Source organism: Anomaloglossus baeobatrachus, chromosome 1 (genome assembly GCF_048569485.1).
Source record: "Anomaloglossus baeobatrachus isolate aAnoBae1 chromosome 1, aAnoBae1.hap1, whole genome shotgun sequence".
Classification (NCBI taxonomy): Eukaryota; Metazoa; Chordata; class Amphibia; order Anura; family Aromobatidae; genus Anomaloglossus; species Anomaloglossus baeobatrachus.
The window spans coordinates 114,016,932-114,035,883 of NC_134353.1; the positions used below are offsets into that span (position 1 = coordinate 114,016,932).

Below are 18,952 nucleotides of genomic sequence, written 5' to 3' on the forward strand. Positions count from 1 at the left end.
CCTTTGAAAAAATACTGAGAGCGCCGATACTTGTCCCTTGAGAGAGCTTAGTGACAAACCTTTGTCCATTCCAGATTGAAGGAAGGAAAGAAAAATGGGTAAGGCAAAAGGCCAGGGAGTAAACCCATTCACAAAGCACCAGGACAAGAATATCCGCCAAGTCCTGTAATAGATCTTGGCGGACGTCGGTTTCCTGGCTTGTCTCATAGTGGCAATGACATCCTGAGATAACCCTGACGATGCTAGGAGCCAGGACTCAATGGCCACACAGTCAGGTTGAGGGCCGCAGAATTCAGATGGAAAAACGGCCCTTGTGACAGCAAGTCTGTGCGGTCTGGAAGGGCCCACGGTTGACCCACCGTGAGATGCCACAGATCCGGGTACCACGACCGCCTTGGCCAGTCTGGAGCGACGAGAATGGCGCGGCGGCAGTCGGACCTGATCTTGTGTAATACTCTGGGTAGCATCGCCAGAGGAGGAAACACATAAGGCAGTTGAAACTGCGACCAATCCTGTACTAATGCATCCGCCGCCAGAGCTCTGTGAACTGCGGAGATGGTGGATGCTGTGGCTTCCACCCACTGCAGAATTCGCCGTACTTCCTGGAAGGCTTGACGACTGCGAGTGCCGCCCTGGTGATTGATGTAGGCGACTGCAGTGGCGTTGTCCGACTGGATACGGATCTGCCTGCCCTCCAGCCACTGATGGAACGCCAATAGGGCTAGATACACTGCCCTTATCTCCAGAACATTGATCTGAAGGGAAGACTCCCTCGGAGTCCAGGTCCCCTGAGCCCTGTGGTGGAGAAACACTGCTCCCCACCCTGACAGGCTCGCGTCCGTGGTGACCACAGCCCAGGTTGGGGGCAGGAAGGATTTTCCCTGCGATAGAGAAGTGGGAAGAAGCCACCACTGAAGAGACGTCTTGGTTGCCAGGGAAAGAGAGACATTCTTGTCGAGGGAAGTCGATCTCTTGTCCCACTTGTGGAGAATGTCCCATTGGAGTGGGCGTAGAAGAAATTGCGCGAAGGGCACTGCCTCCATCGCTGCCACCATCTTCCCTAGGAAGTGCATGAGGCGCCTCATGTAGGACCGCCACAACGGATGCCATGACTTTGGTGAAAACCCGTGGGGCTGTCGCCAAGCCGAAGGCAATGCCACGAACTGAAGGTGTTCGTCCCCTATGGCGAAACGCAAGAAGCGTTGATGTTCGGGTGCGATCGGCACATGGAGATAAGCATCTTTGATGTCGATCGATGCGAGAAAGTCTCCCTGTGACATCGAAGCGATGACCGAGCGGAGAGATTCCATCCTAAACCGTCTGGTTCTCACATGTCTGTTGAGCAGTTTGAGGTCCAGAACGGGACGGAATGAACCGTCCTTCATTGGCACCACGAACAAGTTGGAGTAAAAGCCGCGCCCCTGTTTTTGAGGGGGGACGGGAATCACAACTCCTTCTGTCTTCAGAGCGGCCACTGCCTGAAGAAGTGCGTCGGCCCGAGCAGGAAGGGGGGAGGTTGTGAAGAAACGAGTTGGAGGACGAGAGATGAACTCTATCCTGTAACCGTGAGACAGAATGTCTCTCACCCATCGGTCTTGAACATGTGGCCACCAGGTGTCGCAAAAGCGGGAGAGCCTGCCACCGACCGAGGATGCGGTTCGGGGATGCCAAGAGTCATGAGGAGGCCGCCTTGGAGGCAGTGCCTCCGGCAGCCTTTTGGGGGCGTGACTTAGACCACCACGCGTAGGAGTTCCTCTGACCTTTCTCCGGCCTATTGGACGAAGAGGATTGGGACTTGGCGGAGGGGCGAAAGGACCGAAACCTCAATTGTATCTTACGTTGCTGAGGTCGCTTCGGTCTGGACTGGGGTAAGGAGGAGTCTTTTCCCTCTCATCCAATCGTTCTCCAAACAATCGGTCGCCAGAAAACGGCAAACCGGTTAGGAATCTCTTGGAAGCCGAGTCTGCCTTCCATTCGCGCAGCCACATGGCTCTGCGGACTGCCACAGAATTAGCGGATGCGACCGCTGTACGGCTAGCAGAGTCTAGGACTGCCTTCATGGCGTATGAAGAAAACGCCGACGCCTGAGAAGTCAAAGACGCAACCTGCGGAGCAGAAGTACGTGTGACCGCATTAATCTCGGTTAGACAAGCCGAGATAGCTTGGAGTGCCCACACGGCTGTAAAAGCCGGGGCAAAGGACGCGCCCGTGGCTTCATAGATGGATTTCACCAGGAGCTCTATCTGCCTGTCAGTGGCATCTTGCAACCGATACTACAGATCTAGCCGCCAATCTAGAGACTGGAGGATCCACCTTGGGACACTGAGCCCAACCCTTAACTACGTCAGAGGGGAAGGGGTAACGTGTGTCAGCAAGGCGCTTAGTAAAGCGCTTGTCTGGAACCGCTCTGGGTTTCTGGACAGCATCCTTGAAGTTAGAGTGGTCGAAAGACGCACTCCGTGTACGTTTGGGGAACCGAAACTGGTGTTTCTCCTGCTGAGAAGCCGACTCCTCTATAGGTGGAGGCGGGGGAGATAGATCTAACACCTGGTTGATGGACGAGATAAGATCATTTACTAAGGCGTCCCCTTCAGGTGTATCAAGGTTGAGGGCAACGTCATGGTCAGAGCCCTGAGCTGCGACCTCCTCCTCGTCCTCCAGCGAGTCCTCCAGCCGGGAACCTGAGCAGCGTGATGAAGCTGATGATTCCAAGCGGGCCCGCTTAGCTGGTCTGGGGCTGTGGACCGTGGAGGAGTCCTCCACGTGAAACCTAGAGCCCACCCCGGGAGCGCGCTGCGGCGTGGACCGAGAGGGACCTGGAGGCGCCGATCCAACAGTGTCCTGGGTCTGTGTAAGGACCGGTCTGGACTGCAAGGCTTCTAGCAGCTTGGCAGACCATTTGTCCATAGACTTAGCCATGGATTGTGAAAGTGACTCAAAGAGCTTCTCAGCAAACACTGCAAACTCTGTCCCTGCCGCATGGACAGTGGTAGCATGGGGGTCTACCTGAGCCGAGGGGCCCACAAGTGGTCCCGGCTCCGGCTGAGTGTAACAGGGGTCGAGCATTGCTCACAGTGAGGGTAGGTGGAACCCGCAAGCAACATAGCCCCACAAGAGGTACAGGTCGCAAAGAAACCCTGTGCCTTAGCGCTCTTGCTCCTTGTGGACGACATGCTGTTGTGTCCCAGGAGAGTGATCACAGAGGGTATAAGGGAAGAGTATACAGCCCGGCCGAACAGAGATCTATATATATATATATAAAGATATATAATACGTATCTATTCAGGCAACCCAGGGGGACCAGCACCGGATGACCGGTGTGGCTTACCGACCGCTAAAAAGCGGCGTGTGTGTCCTCCAGATTCCCTGCTCCAGGTCTCCCAGCGGTGAAGAGCTCTTTCCTGATGATTCTCCAGCACAGAATGTCTGAAAAAAATGGCTGCTGGAGCTCTCAGAGGGGGAGTGGAGCGGTGGGCGGCACCAGGAAAAAGTGCGGGAATCTGGGGTCCCTATTGTGATCAAAGAGGGGGGAGGAAGCATACAGGATGCTCCGGCCCTCACTGCCGACGTCAGGCGCGGTCGGCGCGGAAGTCCCCCGGCTTTCACGGATCAGCAGCCGCTGTGTGTCCCAGGCAGCGTCCGGTCGGCTGTCCCGCCCCTACCCTGACAGACAGGTCCGGGGCGAGATTTTGCAAGTAGGCCGCAACTGAAGCCGGGGACTAAATTTATGACCGCGGCCGACAAACAGGCGCGGTCGGCGCGGAAGTCCCCCGGCTTTCACGGCCTAGCAGCCCTTGCAGCGTCCGGGTGCCAGGCGCTCCATGAACCGTCCCCATGGGGACACAGAGTACCTGACAGATGCAGGGCCCGGTCCCTGATAAAGAAAATACTCCGGTCCGGCAGATTCCACACTGGGGCTGCGGAGGGAGCACGGTTCCAGTACCTGGATGACCGCTCAGGATCCCACTTCTCCCAGAGCCCCCAAGGGATGGTGAAGGAAATACGACATGTGGCTCCAGCCTCTGTACCCGCAATGGGTACCTCAACCTTAACAGCACCGCCGACGTAGTGGGGTGAGAAGGGAGCATGCCGGGGGCCCCGTGGGAGCCCTCTTTTCTTCCAACCGATAACATCAGCAGCTGCTGCTGACTAAAATGGGAATGCATGAGTGGATGTGTGCCTCCTTCCACACAAAGCATAAAACTGAGGAGCCCGTGAGGCACGGGAGGGTGTATAGGCAGAGGGGAGGGGTTACACTTTTGAGTGTAATACTTTGTGTGGCCTCCGGAGGCAGAAGCTATACACCCAATTGTCTGGGTCTCCCAATGGAGCGACAAAGAAATAACCCATGCTATATTTTCAAGGTACTGTCCAAGGGCAATTCATCCTAGGACAAGCAGCAACATCTCTAGTGTCAGATCTCTTCATCAGTGCTAAATGAAGCAACACTGGCGATGAGTGGCTGAAAGCCAACTTTGATGAGATGAATTGTTACCTTGAGGCAGCAGGTTACCTGTGTGCATCTATTTCATCATATATACCTACCGTATTTTCCGGCGTATAAAACGACTTTTTAACCCCTGAAAATCTTCTCAAAAGTTGGGGGTTGTCTTATACACCAGGTGTCATCTTATAGGGCAGTGGACGGTGCTGCCGTCTGCCGTCATGGCTTTACTGCAGTTGAATGCTTTGCGGCGCCGTAAAGCATTCAACTGCAGTAAAGTGCTGACAGCAACAGCGGCATCCCCGTCAATGGGATGCGTTCAGGGAGGAGTGCTTCTTGCCGACCGCAGACACATAGACCCCTCCATGATCGCGTCCGATGCATGGTGTTGCTGTCTGCTGTCATGGCTTTACTGCAGTTGAATGCTTTATGGCGCCGCCGCAAAGCATTCAACTGCAGTAAAGCGCTGACAGCAGCAGCGGCCCTGTGTATTGGACATGATCATGGAGGGGTCTATGTGCCTGCGATCTACAGTAAGCACTCCTCCATGATCGCATTCCATACACGGGGCTGCCGCTGCTGTCAGCGCTTTATTGCCATTTAATGCTTTATGGTGCCACAAAGGCATTCAACTGCAGTAAAGCCATGATGGCAGTCTGCAGCGGCAGCTGCATGCACCGGACAAGATCACCGAGGTGTCTATGTGCCTGTGGTCTGCAAGAAGCAGCTGAGGACACCACGGGAACGGAGGAGAGGTGAGAATAATTTTTGTGTGTAAACCACGGCATAATAGGGGACAAGAATGTAACCAGTAGGAAGACATTACTAAACAATGGGCACATTACTACAAGGGAGGGGGGGGCAAGGATGGGCACATTACTGCAGGACACATTACTAGAGGACACATTAGTAAACAATGGGGACATTACTGCAGGGGACATTATTAAGCAATGGCACATTACTGTAGGGGACATAACTAAACAATGGGCACTCGGCTTATACTCGAGTATATACGGTCTATTCCAAACTCTATATTTTAACAGGAAAAGTTGGGGGTCGTCTTATACACACAGTCGTCTTAGGGTACCTTCACACTTTAGCGATGCAGCAGCGATCCGACCAGCGATCTGACCTGTCAGGATCGCTGCTGCATCGCTACATGGTCGCTGGTGAGCTGTCAAACAGGCAGATCTCACCAGCGACCAGTGACCAGCCCCCAGCCAGCAGCGACGTGCAAGCGACGCTGTGCTTGCACGGAGCCGGCGTCTGGAAGCTGCGGACACTGGTAACTAAGGTAAACATCGGGTATGGTTACCCGATGTTTACATTAGTTACCAGCGCACACCGCTTAACTTAGCGCTGGCTCCTTGCTCTCCTAGCTACAGTACACATCGGGTTAATTAACCCGATGTGTAATGCAGCTACATGTGCAGAGAGCAGGGAGCCGCGCACACTGCTTAGCGCTGGCTCCTTGCTCTCCTAGCTACAGTACACATCGGGTTAATTAACCCGATGTGTACAGCAGCTACATGTGCAGAGAGCCGGAGCCGGCAGCACAGGCAGCGTGAGAGCGGCGGAGGCTGGTAACTAAGGTAAATATCGGGTAACCACCTTGGTTACCCGATGTTTATCTTGGTTACAGCTTACCGCAGCTGCCAGACGCCGGCTCCTGCTCCCTGCTCGCTTCATTTGTCGCTCTCTCGCTGTCACACACAGCGATCTGTGCGTCACAGCGGGAGAGTGCCTTTGAAGAAAACGAACCAGGGCTGTGTGTAACGAGCAGCGATCTCGCAGCAGGGGCCAGATCGCTGCTCAGTGTCACACACAGCGAGATCGCTAATGAGGTCACTGCTGCGTCACAAAAAGCGTGACTCAGCAGCGATCTCGGCAGCGAGCTCGCTGTGTGTGAAGCACACCTTATACGCCGAAAAATACGGTAGCACCTGAACTGACCCCTTAACAAGTCGAAGCAATTCAGCTAATAGGAGAGCAGCATTTAATGGGAAATCAAGCTGACCCATCCCCCTTCCAGTTGTATAAATGGTGATAACTATAGAACAGTCAATACAACGTGATTAGACAAGATATCTGGACATTACAGTGCTTTCTCCGGGTGACGCCCGCTCATCCGTCTTCATCACTGAGAACTGAATGTCACTTGGTTCCATCCGCACCGAGGTCTGCACAGCATAGAAAAAGAAAAGTTATTGATATATTAAAATGAAAACACTTGCCCTAAAATGTCACCTTATATGATTACTGGAGGATATTTGGGCTGAAGTCTCCAATTGAATGAAAAGTTTTACAACTCTATTTGAATCCCAGACGGCCCCCAGCATCCCCTGTATATGTCTATATACTAAAGAAACATGTTGCATAATTAAATAGGGTTGTCCAATCACGATATATCGATTACCTATCAATAGGATAGACAAAAAGCCTGACAGCAGACCCAAAGTTGCAATGTGAACAGTTGCATAACTGTACATGGCATATAATGACAAAAAAGACAGCTGCACTTTTTGTCATTATATGTCATTTTCAGTTATGCACCTGTTCACATTGCAGTGTTGGGAGAGCCGTCAGTCTTTTGTCTAGATTATGGGGTCATGCCTTCTGACTGTGCACCCCTACCCCATTAGCCACAGGTGACTTTTTTCTCTATAGCAGGTTCACTCATACTCACTCATACATATGGAGGTTTTTAACCCAGAGAGAGGCTTTAGTTCAGTGTAAATTCCCAGTAATATGAGAGATGCCTTTACGTGGTAACTGGGCAGACATAGAAATGGCCATTTTTGTATGCTGAATATCTCAATTTTTTCTTAGATTTCCTTTAGCAGTAATGCAGGTCTATATTGTTACATTCATGGTTTGCATTTTTTAGCATTTCAGAGTGCAGCTGTCTTTTTTTTGTCTATCAATAGGATAGGTCATTAATATCAGATTGATGGGGGTCTGACACTTGGCACACTAAGCAATCAACCAACCAGCGGGATGCAAACCCTTTGAAGTTGCAAAACGCTCTTCATCCAATGTGTAGCACCCACTGTTGGGTAGTGCACAAAATCTCCCTTTAAAAAGCTGTTCTGCAGCAGCTGGCAGCGTCAAGTACACGTTAAAAGGAGCTGCACTTTATGGTTACATCTTGCTGCCGTAGGAGTAAATAATAGCTGATCAGTTCGTGTACCAATTGTCAGACCCTTACCAATGTGATATCAACAAATCCTATGGATAGGTCATAAATATGTTGTGACTGGACAACCCCGTTAAGATTTAGGATAAATGCACACCCCTGTGTCCAGACATGTCATATGTACCCTGAGAAGAGAGTATATGTGGAAGGTGCTGAGCCATTTTCATCTCACTATGTCCTCATGAATATGTTTCCATACATTCAAAAGCAAGAACGAATTGAAAAATACACAACACATTCCAAATTATTATGCAAATTATATTTTACTCTGATTTTCCTAAATGTTTGAGGTAAATGACTCAGTACAATGTTCAAATCATCAATTGTTAGAGTATAAATACAATGTTATTGGACAAAACTCCCAATGATGACAATATTTTTTTTCAAAACTAAGAAAGAAATCAAAATTCAGTGTTCCAAATTATTATGCAAAACTGTTTCCAAACATTTAATAGGTTGTAATCAAATCAAAATGGTCATTTACTGAATTTGCAGCATTGAGAGGTCACGTCTACTGAAATCAAAGCTTTTCCATTCAATAACATCTAACAGGCCAAATTACATGTTAACATAGGAGCCCTTCTTTGAGATCACCTTCACAATTCTTGTATCCATTGATCTTGTGACTTTTTCAAAAGTTTCTGGTTGAACTTCTTTGTGAGATGTCAGAATATCCTCCCAGAGCTGCCCTTTTGATGTGAACTGCTCCCACCCTCAAAGATCTTTTGATTGACAATACTCCAAAGGTTCTCAATAGGGTTGTGGTCAGGGGACGCTGCTGGTCAAACTATGAGTTTCTCTCTTTTTATGCCCTTAGCAGCCAACGACTTTGCAGCATGGGACAGTGCAATGTCATGCGTGAAGATGATTTTTCTATGGATGGCACGGTTCTTCATTTTGTACCATGGCAGAAAGTTGTCAGTCAGAAATGCTATATACTGTTCCAAGGTCAATTTCACACCTTCATGGACCCATAAGGGACCTTCTAGCTCTCTGCCCATGATTCCAGCCTAAAACATCACTCCACCACCTCCTTGCTGACAGCACAGCCTTGTTGTGACATGGTGTCCATACTCTACTCCATCCATCTGGACCATTCAGGGTTGCACAGCACTAATCAGTAAACAAGACTGTTTTAAAATTAGTCTTCATGTATGTCTGGGCCCAATGCAACCAGTTTTCTTGTGAGCGCTTTAGAGGGGACCAAACAGTAGGTTTATACACAACTGCATCCTCTGAACGGTCCTACACCTTGAGGGTCGCGGGACTCCAGAGGCACCATCAGTTTCAAATACCTGAACAGGTATTTGCTGCTTTAGAATAATATTATAGCAGCTGCTCTTTTAATTACATTAATTTATCTGGCAGAAACCTTAGACATTATGCCTTTATCTGCACGAACCCATCTGTGCTGTGTATCAGCCACAAATGTCTTCACAGTACGATGATCAAGCTTATGTTTTCATGAAATAGGTAATGTTTTACAACGTGTTGGCAGCAGACAGATCCTTTTTCTTTCCCATATGACTTTATACCCCATGGCGTGAGTAATAAGCTGGAATGTCCTTCTTAAAAGGAGTTTTATACACCAACAAAGTTAATTTTAAATTTCTATTTAATCAATAGATCTCGGAATGATAATAATTTTCACAATTGGATGTGATTATAAATAATGTTCCTGTGCTGAGATAATCTTATATATGCGTCCCTGCTATGTACTGTGTAATGGATGTGTCTGACCGTACAGGGACATGGTCTGATCATACCACATCTCCTGGTCTGGGGAGGACGCAAAAAAGTATAAAGACATTATAGCACGGGATCACAGCCGATTTTTATTGTGAGGTAAAACATTTCTCTGTCTGTTTTAAAAAAAATATTTTACCTCAAAGAAAGAATTATTTGTGATCTCATGCTATAATGTTTATACTTGTTTGCATCCTCCCCGCCTCAGGAGCTGTGGTATGATCAGACCATGTCCCTATACAGTCAGACACAGCCATTACACAGCACATAGCAGGGGCACATATATAAGATTATCTCAGCACAGGAACATTTTTTATAAACACATCCAATTGTGGAACTTATTATTATTCCAAGATCTATTGATTGAATATTTTTATCTTTGTTGAAAAACCCATTTAGGCCCCCTTCACACATCCATGAAAATCACGCACGTGTTTAACGGACGTGTCAAAGGTGCGTTTTCCCCTCCGTGTGCCGTGTTAATGGCACTACGTGTGTTCTCCGTGTGTTATACGTAATAACACACGGAGAACGGAAAGCCCCGCCCTACCTGCTTCTTCCGGAGCTGTCTGTGGTGCTGACTGACAGTGTCCGGCACAGGCCATGCCCCGCTGACGCTGCTTCCGGCCCCCAGTGAAGAAGATTCGTTGTTCAAATTCACTGGGGGACGGATGCAGGCGACAGCCGCGGCAGTCACTGCAGGGCTCGTGGAGGTGAGTTTGTGTTCTTTTATTTTTAACATGACACGTGTGCTTCTCCGGCACGTGTCACGTGGGCCCGCATCCACACTACATCTGTGTGATACGTGTGCGGGCTACGTGACACCCGTGCTGCCGGAGAAAAACGGATATGCATCCGTGTGGAGCACACAGGCTCACGTGTGCTCCACATGGAGGCACGGGCCAAAGGCTGCACACGTGCGTGCACATAAACCCATTGATTTTAATGGGTTTATGTGTGCCTATGTCTCTGGTACATGCGGGCACGGACCTAGCACGTACCGGAGACACATGCTTGTGAAGGGGGCCTTAAGTAGTTTTCCTTTATTAGAGCCACTTGGCAACTAATTATCACAGGAGTTTGAGATTGATTTCAGTGATCCAAAGAGCCCTGAGACACAATATCATCCATGATTATTGGAAATAAAAAACAAAATGAAATCTTTATGACACTTAAATCCAATTTTCATAATAATTTGGAACTCGGTGTAGTATAAATTATCATCTTGATGATAGGAACATATGTAGGATACTTGTGACTTACTTGTCGGATTGTGTCTCCTTCCTGATTACTGATGGTAATCATTTTATCCTCGCCTCCAAGAGCCAGTAAATTTTGGGAGCTCCAACAACCACAGGTGATGCGTCTGGTGTGCTTCCCTGCAGAAAATAACACATTACAATCATTGGAAGATTGCACGTGACTACAAAAAAGATAATTATTCATTAAATGCACCAAAAAAGATGGTAGATCTGTTAATCAAGCTTTTTGGCTGTGAGCATTTCTGCAGCCATCACAACCATGCTGATAACTCACATGGCCGCATTGCGTCATTGGGTCTATATAGGACCTGCTGAGGCAATGCTCGGCACACACTGTCCTGTTGATAAAAGCAAAGTCCCCCCACCTATGTATTGTACATTTGTATTCTTTAGTGCCTTTCATGGGACACTAAAGGGTGTTTTTAGCCTTGTTTAACTAACAAGTAATTTATAAAAAACGGCATAGGGTCCACCCATTTTAAATAACGAGGTAAGGTAAAGCAGACAGCTGGGGGCTGGTATTATAAGTCTGGGAAGGCTCATAGTTATTTGGCTCCTCACAGCCTAAAAATACCAGCGTGCAGCCACCCCAGCAGTGGCACCACCATAAGATGTGCCAATTCTGGTGCTTGCCCGGCTGTTCCAAATTGCCTTGGTGAGTGGCAATCGGGGTAATATTTTTGTAGATGATGTGAGCTGTGAATTGACACATGGTATCAAGCTCAGGGGTTAGTATTAAAGACATCCAGATTACTAACCCAGTAACTGGACAAAATAAAACATTAGAAAAAATAGTTTATTTGAATAAACACTCCTCCACGATCCCTCGTTCACCAATTTTTTAGTTTAAAAAAATCCTCGAAGTTACGACGTAATCCAATAGTTTAATGTCACAACATCCATCCAATAATATGGAGCCACGTTCTAAGAACGGGGCTCCATAGGTCACTCCTGGTCAGCGACAGGTATAGAATTTCTCACGAGCATGAGAAATTCTGTGCCTGCCGCTGACCGGGACTGCCCATTCAAGGCTCATTTTCAGAACGAGGCATCATAGGATTTGATGGACATTGCAGGACAAATAACTATAGGCTTGCACAGCCTGATATTGCCAGTCACCAGCTGTCTGCTTTACCCTGGCTTGCTCTCAAAAATAGGGGGGACCAGATGTCACTTTTTTTTCTAATTTATTCCATATCCACATGTTTGCAGGGTGACTGTCCGACTCTTATCTCCATTTTGCTTCCTCTTGCAGCCCACTAGCCCTAACTACTACCATTTAACAGCTCCAAAGTTCGGGTCTCTATTGACTTATATGGGGTTCAGGGTTAAATTCGGATATGGAACCAAACTTATACCTAAAGTCCGGCAGAACCCAGTGAACCCAAACATCCACGGGTCGGCTCATCCCTAATGACAACACATTCTTGTGTAATCAGTTCTTGGAGTTTAATAACAGTTTTTAGGTTTTGCTGTCCACAGGTTTTCAATGGCATTGAGATCTGGGGAGTTTTCGGGTAATGGACCCAAAATGTCAACGTTTTGTTCACCAAACCACTTAGTTATCACTTTTGCCCTGAGTCATAGTCATCCATTGTGCTGGAAAAAGTTATTTTTTTGTTTATTAATAAGTTATGAGTTGTATATACCCCAAAATGATGCAACTAAAAAAAAATACAACCCATCCTAGATAAAAACAAGCCTTCATACAACTATTTTGCCCAAACGCCCTCAAAATAGTCATAGCTCTTAGAATGTGACAATAAATAAAAGTGATAAAAAAAAATGGTTATAAAGGCCAAAAATGGCTGTGACGCCAAAGGGGTTAATTGCATTTAGACTGGTGCCTACATACATTACATACATTGTCCTAAACTAGATCCTTTTCAGCAGCTTACCCAAGACGGGCACTTTTCTAGATGTTTGTAGATTATAGACCAGCAGGTTTCCTTTCGATGTCCCCACCGCGAGCAATGAACTTGTCTTTGACCAGAGCAGGAAAGACATTTGATCTCTAATGTAAAATATAAAATATTAAGTATAAACATTGAGACTGTAAAAACTAATCATCCTGATCACATCATGGTTTTATCCACATCAACCTCAGGCAAATCTTTCTGCATGTAAACCTTGTACAGTCATGGCCAAAAGTGTTGGCCCCTTGACATGTTTCCAGAAAGAAGGGAATTTTGTTTACTTACCGTAAATTCCTTTTCTTCTAGCTCCTATTGGGAGACCCAGACAATTGGGTGTATAGCTTCTGCCTCCGGAGGCCACACAAAGTATTACACTTTAAAAGTGTAACCCCTCCCCTCTGCCTATACACCCTCCCGTGCATCACGGGCTCCTCAGTTTTGGTGCAAAAGCAGGAAGGAGGAAAAACTTATAATTGGTCTAAGGTAAATTCAATCCGAAGGATGTTCGGAGAACTGAAACATGAACCAAAAGAACAATTCAACATGAACAACATGTGTACACAAAAGAACAACCAGCCCGAAGGGAACAGGGGCGGGTGCTGGGTCTCCCAATAGGAGCTAGAAGAAAAGGAATTTACGGTAAGTAAACAAAATTCCCTTTTTCTTTGTCGCTCCATTGGGAGACCCAGACAATTGGGACGTCCAAAAGCAGTCCCTGGGTGGGAATAGAATACCTCGATAAAAAGAGCCGAAACGGCCCCCTCTTACAGGTGGGCAACCGCCGCCTGCAGGACTCGCCTACCTAGACTGGCATCTGCCGAAGCATAGGTATGCACCTGATAGTGTTTCGTGAAAGTGTGCAGACTAGACCAGGCAGCAGCCTGACACACCTGCTGAGCCGTAGCCTGGTGCCGCAATGCCCAGGACGCACCCACGGCTCTGGTAGAATGGGCTTTCAGCCCTGAAGGAAGCGGAAGCCCAGAAGAACGGTAGGCTTTAAGAATCGGTTCCTTGATCCACCGAGCCAAGGTTGACTTGGAAGCCTGGGAACCCTTACGCTGGCCAGCGACAAGGACAAAGAGCACATCTGAACGACGCAGGGGCGCCGTGCGAGACACGTAGAAACGGAGTGCTCTCACCAGATCCAAGGAGTGCAAATCCTTTTCACATTGGTGAATTGGATTAGGGCAAAATGAAGGTAAGGAGATATCCTGATTGAGATGAAAAGGGGATACCACCTTAGGGAGAAATTCCGGGACAGGACGCAGAACCACCTTATCCTGGTGAAAAACCAAGAAGGGGGCTTTGCATGACAGCGCTGCAAGCTCCGACACTCTTCGGAGTGATGTAACTGCCACTAGAAATGCCACCTTCTGCGAAAGACGTGATAAAGAGACATCCCGCAGCGGTTCGAAAGGTGGTTTCTGAAGAGCCGTTAGCACCCTGTTAAGGTCCCAGGGTTCCAGCGGACGCTTGTAAGGTGGGACTATGTGGCAAACTCCCTGCAGGAACGTGCGGACCTGCGGAAGCCTGACCAGGCGCTTTTGAAAAAATACGGAGAGCGCCGATACTTGTCCCTTGAGAGAGCCGAGTGACAAACCCTTGTCCATTCCGTATTGGAGGAAGGAAAGAAAAGTGGGTAAGGCAAACGGCCAGGGAGAAAAACCATTATCAGAGCACCAGGATAAGAAGATCCGCCAAGATCTGTAATAGATCTTGGCGGACGTAGGTTTCCTGGCCTGTCTCATAGTGGCAATGACATCCTGAGATAATCCTGAAGACGCTAGGAGCCAGGACTCAATGGCCACACAGTCAGGTTGAGGGCCACGGAATTCAGATGGAAAAACGGCCCTTGTGACAGCAAGTCTGGGCGGTCTGGAAGCGCCCACGGTTGACCCACCGTGAGATGCCAAAGATCCGGGTACCACGATCGCCTCGGCCAATCTGGAGCGACGAGAATGGCGCGACGACAGTCGGACCTGATCTTGCGTAACACTCTGGGCAGCATCGCCAGAGGAGAAAATACATAAGGCAGGCGAAACTGCGACCAATCCTGAACTAATGCGTCCGCCGCCAGACCAGAGCTCTGTGATCCTGAGACCGTGCCATGAAGGCCGGGACCTTGTTGTTGTGTTGTGACGCCATAAGATCGACGTCCGGTGTTCCCCAGCGGCGACAGATCTCTCGAAACACGTCTGGGTGAAGAGACCATTCCCCCGCGTCCATGCCCTGACGACTGAGAAAATCTGCTTCCCAATTTTCCACGCCCGGGATGTAAACTGCGGAGATCGTGGAGGCTGTGGCTTCCACCCACTGCAGAATCCGCCTGACTTCCTGGAAGGCCTGACGACTTCGCGTGCCGCCCTGATGGTTGATGTATGCGACGGCAGTGGCGTTGTCCGACTGTATACGGATCTGTCTGCCCTCCAGCCACCGATGGAAGGCCAATAAGGCTAGATACACTGCCCTTATCTCCAGAACATTGATCTGAAGGGAGGACTCTACCAGAGTCCAGGTTCCCTGAGCCCTGTGGTGGAGGAAAACCGCTCCCCACCCTGACAGGCTCGCGTCCGTGGTGACCACAGCCCAGGTTGGGGGTAGGAAGGATTTTCCTTGCGATAGAGAATTGGGAAGGAGCCACCAATGAAGAGACGTCTTGGTTGCAAGGGACAGAGAGACGTTCCTGTCCAGGGAAGTCGACCTCCTGTCCCATTTGCGGAGAATGTCCCATTGGAGTGGCCGCAGATGGAATTGCGCGAAAGGCACTGCCTCCATCGCTGCCACCATCTTCCCCAGGAAGTGCATGAGGCGCCTCAAGGGGTATGAGTGACCCCGAAGAAGAGATTGCACCCCTGCTTGTAGAGAAAGCTGTTTGTCCCGCGGTAGCTTGACTACCGCTGACTGTGTATGAAACTCCATCCCGAAGTAAGTCAGTGATTGGGTCGGTGTCAACTGGGATTTGGGAAGTTGATTATCCACCCGAACCGCTGGAGAGTCGCCAGAGCGACTGTAAGGCTGTGTTGACACGCCACCTGAGAAGGTGCCCTGACTAGGAGATCGTCTAAGTAGGGAATCACTGAGTGGCCCTGAGAGTGAAGGACCGCCACAACGGATGCCATAACTTTGGTGAACACCCGTGGGGCTGTCGCCAGGCCGAAAGGCAATGCCACGAACTGAAGGTGTTCGTCCCCGATGGCGAAACGCAAGAAGCGTTGATGTTCGGGTGCGATCGGCACATGGAGATAAGCATCCTTGATGTCGATCGATGCTAGGAAGTCTCCTTGTGACATCGAGGCGATGACCGAGCGGAAAGATTCCATCCGAAATCGTCTGGTGCTCACATGTCTGTTGAGCAGTTTGAGGTCCAGAACGGGGCAGAAAGATCCGTCCTTCTTTGGCACCACGAACAAGTTGGAGTAAAAGCCGCGACCTTGTTCCTGAGGGGGAACAGGGATCACAACTCCCTCTGTCTTCAGAGTGTCCACTGCCTGAAAAAGTGCTTCGGCCCGAGCGGGGGGCGGAGAGGTTCTGAAGAACCGAGTCTGAGGACGAGAGCTGAACTCTATCCTGTAACCGTGAGACAGAATGTCTCTCACCCATCGGTCTTGAACGTGTGGCCACCAGGCGTCGCAAAAGCGAGAGAGCCTGCCACCGACCGAGGATGCTGTTCGGGGATGCCGAGAGTCATGAGGAGGCCGCCTTGGAGGCAGCGTCTCCGGTGGCCTTTTGGGGGCATGACTTAGACCGCCACGCATAGGAGTTCTTCTGGCCTTTCTCCGGCCTGCTGGATGAAGAGGATTGGGGCTTGGCGGAGGGACGAAAGGACCGAAACCTCGATTGGACTTTCCGTTGCTGAGGTCTCTTAGGTTTGGACTGGGGTAAGGAAGAGTCCTTTCCCTTGGATTCCTTAATAATCTCATCCAATTGTTCGCCAAACAATCGGTCGCCAGAAAACGGCAAACCGGTTAAGAACCTCTTGGAGGCCGAGTCTGCTTTCCATTCGCGCAGCAACATGGCCCTGCGGACTGCCACAGAATTAGCGGATGCCACCGCTGTACGGCTAGCAGAGTCCAGGACTGCGTTCATGGCGTAGGAAGAAAAAGCTGACGCTTGAGAAGTCAGAGACCTTCATAGATGGATTTCACCAGGAGCTCTATCTGCCTGTCAGTGGCATCTTTTAGCGATGAGCCATCTGCAACCGACACCACAGATCTAGCCGCTAATCTAGAGACTGGAGGATCCACCTTGGGACACTGAGCCCAACACTTAACTACATCAGAAGGGAAGGGGTAACGTGTGTCAGTAAGGCGCTTAGTAAAGCGCTTGTCCGGAACCGCTCTGGGCTTCTGGACAGCATCTCTGAAGTTAGAGTGATCGAAAAACGCACTGCGTGTACGTTTGGGGAACCGAAACTGGTGTTTCTCCTGCTGAGAAGCCGACTCCTCTACAGGTGGAGGCGGGGGAGACAGATCTAACACCTGGTTGATGGACGAGATAAGATCATTTACTAAGGCGTCCCCTTCAGGTGTATCAAGATTAAGTGCAACGTCAGGTTCAGAGCCCTGAGCTGCGACGTCCGCCTCGTCCTCCAGAGAGTCCTCGAGCTGGGAACCCGAGCAGCGTGATGAAGTCGGGGAAGATTCCCAGCGGGCCCGCTTAGTCTGTCTGGGACTGTGTTCCGGGCAGGATTCCTCCGCGTGGGACCTAGGGCCCAACCTGGGAGCGCGCTGCGGCGCGGAGCGAGAGGGGCCTGGAGGCGACGAGCTAATGGGGACCGGGGCCTGTGTAAGGACCGGTCTGGACTGCAAAGCTTCCAGCAGTTTGGCAGACCATTTGTCCATAGACTGAGCCATGGATTGTGAAAGTGACTCAGAGAGTTTCTCAGCAAACGCAGCAAACTCTGTCCCTGCCGCCTGGGTCTACATGAGCTGAGGGGTCCACTAGTGACCTAGGCTCCGGCTGAGCAAGCGAAACAGGGGTCGAGCATTGCTCACAGTGAGGGTAGGTGGAACCCGCAGGTAACATAGCCCTACAAGAGGTACAGGTTGCAAAAAAACCCTGTGCCTTAGCACCTTTGCTCCTTGTGGACGACATGCTGTTGTGTCCTAGGAGAGTGATCACTGAGGGTATATGGGAAGGGGTATACAGCCCGACCGAACAGAAATATGCATATAAACACGTATCTATTCCGGCACCCTGGGGGGGACCAGCACCGGGTGACCGGTGTGGCTTACCGACCGCTAAAAAGCGGAGTGTGTGTCCTCCAGATTCCCTGCCTTAGGTCTCCCAGAGCTGCAGAGCTCTTCTCAGATAATCCTCCACCGGCAGAATGCCAAAAAACATGGCTGCCAGAGCTCTCAGGGGAGGAGTGGAGCCGTGGGCGGTGCTAGAAAAGTGCGGGAATCTGGAGTCCCCACAGTGATCAGTGAGGGGGGAGGACACATCGAGGATGTTCCTGCCCTCACAGCCGACATCAGGCCGCCCGTCCCGCCCTTATTCCTGACAGGCAGGTCCGGGGGCGGGATTTTTGCTACTAGGCTGCGATGAAGCCGGGGACTAAATTTAAAACCGCAGCCAACAAGCAGGCGCGGTCGGCGCGGAAGTCCCCCGGTCTTCACAAATCAGCAGCTGCTGTAGCGTCCGGGAAGCAGGCGCTCCATGCACAGTCCCCATGGGGACACAGAGTACCTTATAGATGCAGGGCCCGGTCCCTGAGGATAAATAGACTCCTGTCCAGCAGATTCCCACAGGGGCTGCAGAGGGAGCCCCGGTCCCAGTGAATGGATGACCGGTCAGGATCCCACTTCTCCCAGAGCCACTAAGGGATGGTGAAGGAAAACGGCATGAGGCTCCGGCCTTGTACCCGCAATGGGTACCTCAACCTTAACAGCACCGCCGACATAGTGGGGTGAGAAGGGAACATGCCGGGGGCCCCGTGGGGGTCCTCTTTTCTTCCAACCGATATAACTAATCTGAGAATGCATGAGTGGATGTGTGCCTCCTTCCACACAAAGCATAAAACTGAGGAGCCCGTGATGCACGGGAGGGTGTATAGGCAGAGGGGAGGGGTTACACTTTTAAAGTGCAATACTTTGTGTGGCCTCCGGAGGCAGAAGCTATACACCCAATTGTCTGGGTCTCCCAATGGAGCGACAAAGAAATTAAGTATTTCTCCGATAAAATAATTGCAATTGCACATGTTTTCTTATACACAAGCATATCTCCTTTCTTTGTATTGAGAAAAAAAACAAACAAAAAAAAAAGAGAAAAACAAGGCAAATTGGACATAATTTCACACAAAATCTCAAAAATGGGCTGAAATTGTTGGTACCTTTCCAAAATTGTGGGTAAACAACTTTGTTTCAAGCATGTGAGGCTCATACATACT

The 18,952-nt window shown here is 49.8% G+C and overlaps 1 protein-coding gene across 1 annotated transcript in view; it reads right to left on the minus strand.

The window, feature by feature from the left end:
- The window catches only part of WDR19 (WD repeat domain 19), a 164,683-nt gene that overhangs the window by 123,430 nt on the left and 22,301 nt on the right, over positions 1-18,952 (minus strand). The window contains exons 5-7 of the mRNA XM_075333830.1: positions 12,547-12,662; positions 10,650-10,765; positions 6,544-6,624 (exon numbers count right to left, since the gene is read on the minus strand). Of these exons, the coding sequence (XP_075189945.1) occupies positions 6,544-6,624; positions 10,650-10,765; positions 12,547-12,662 (313 nt within the window). The remainder of the gene's footprint in view (positions 1-6,543; positions 6,625-10,649; positions 10,766-12,546; positions 12,663-18,952) is intronic.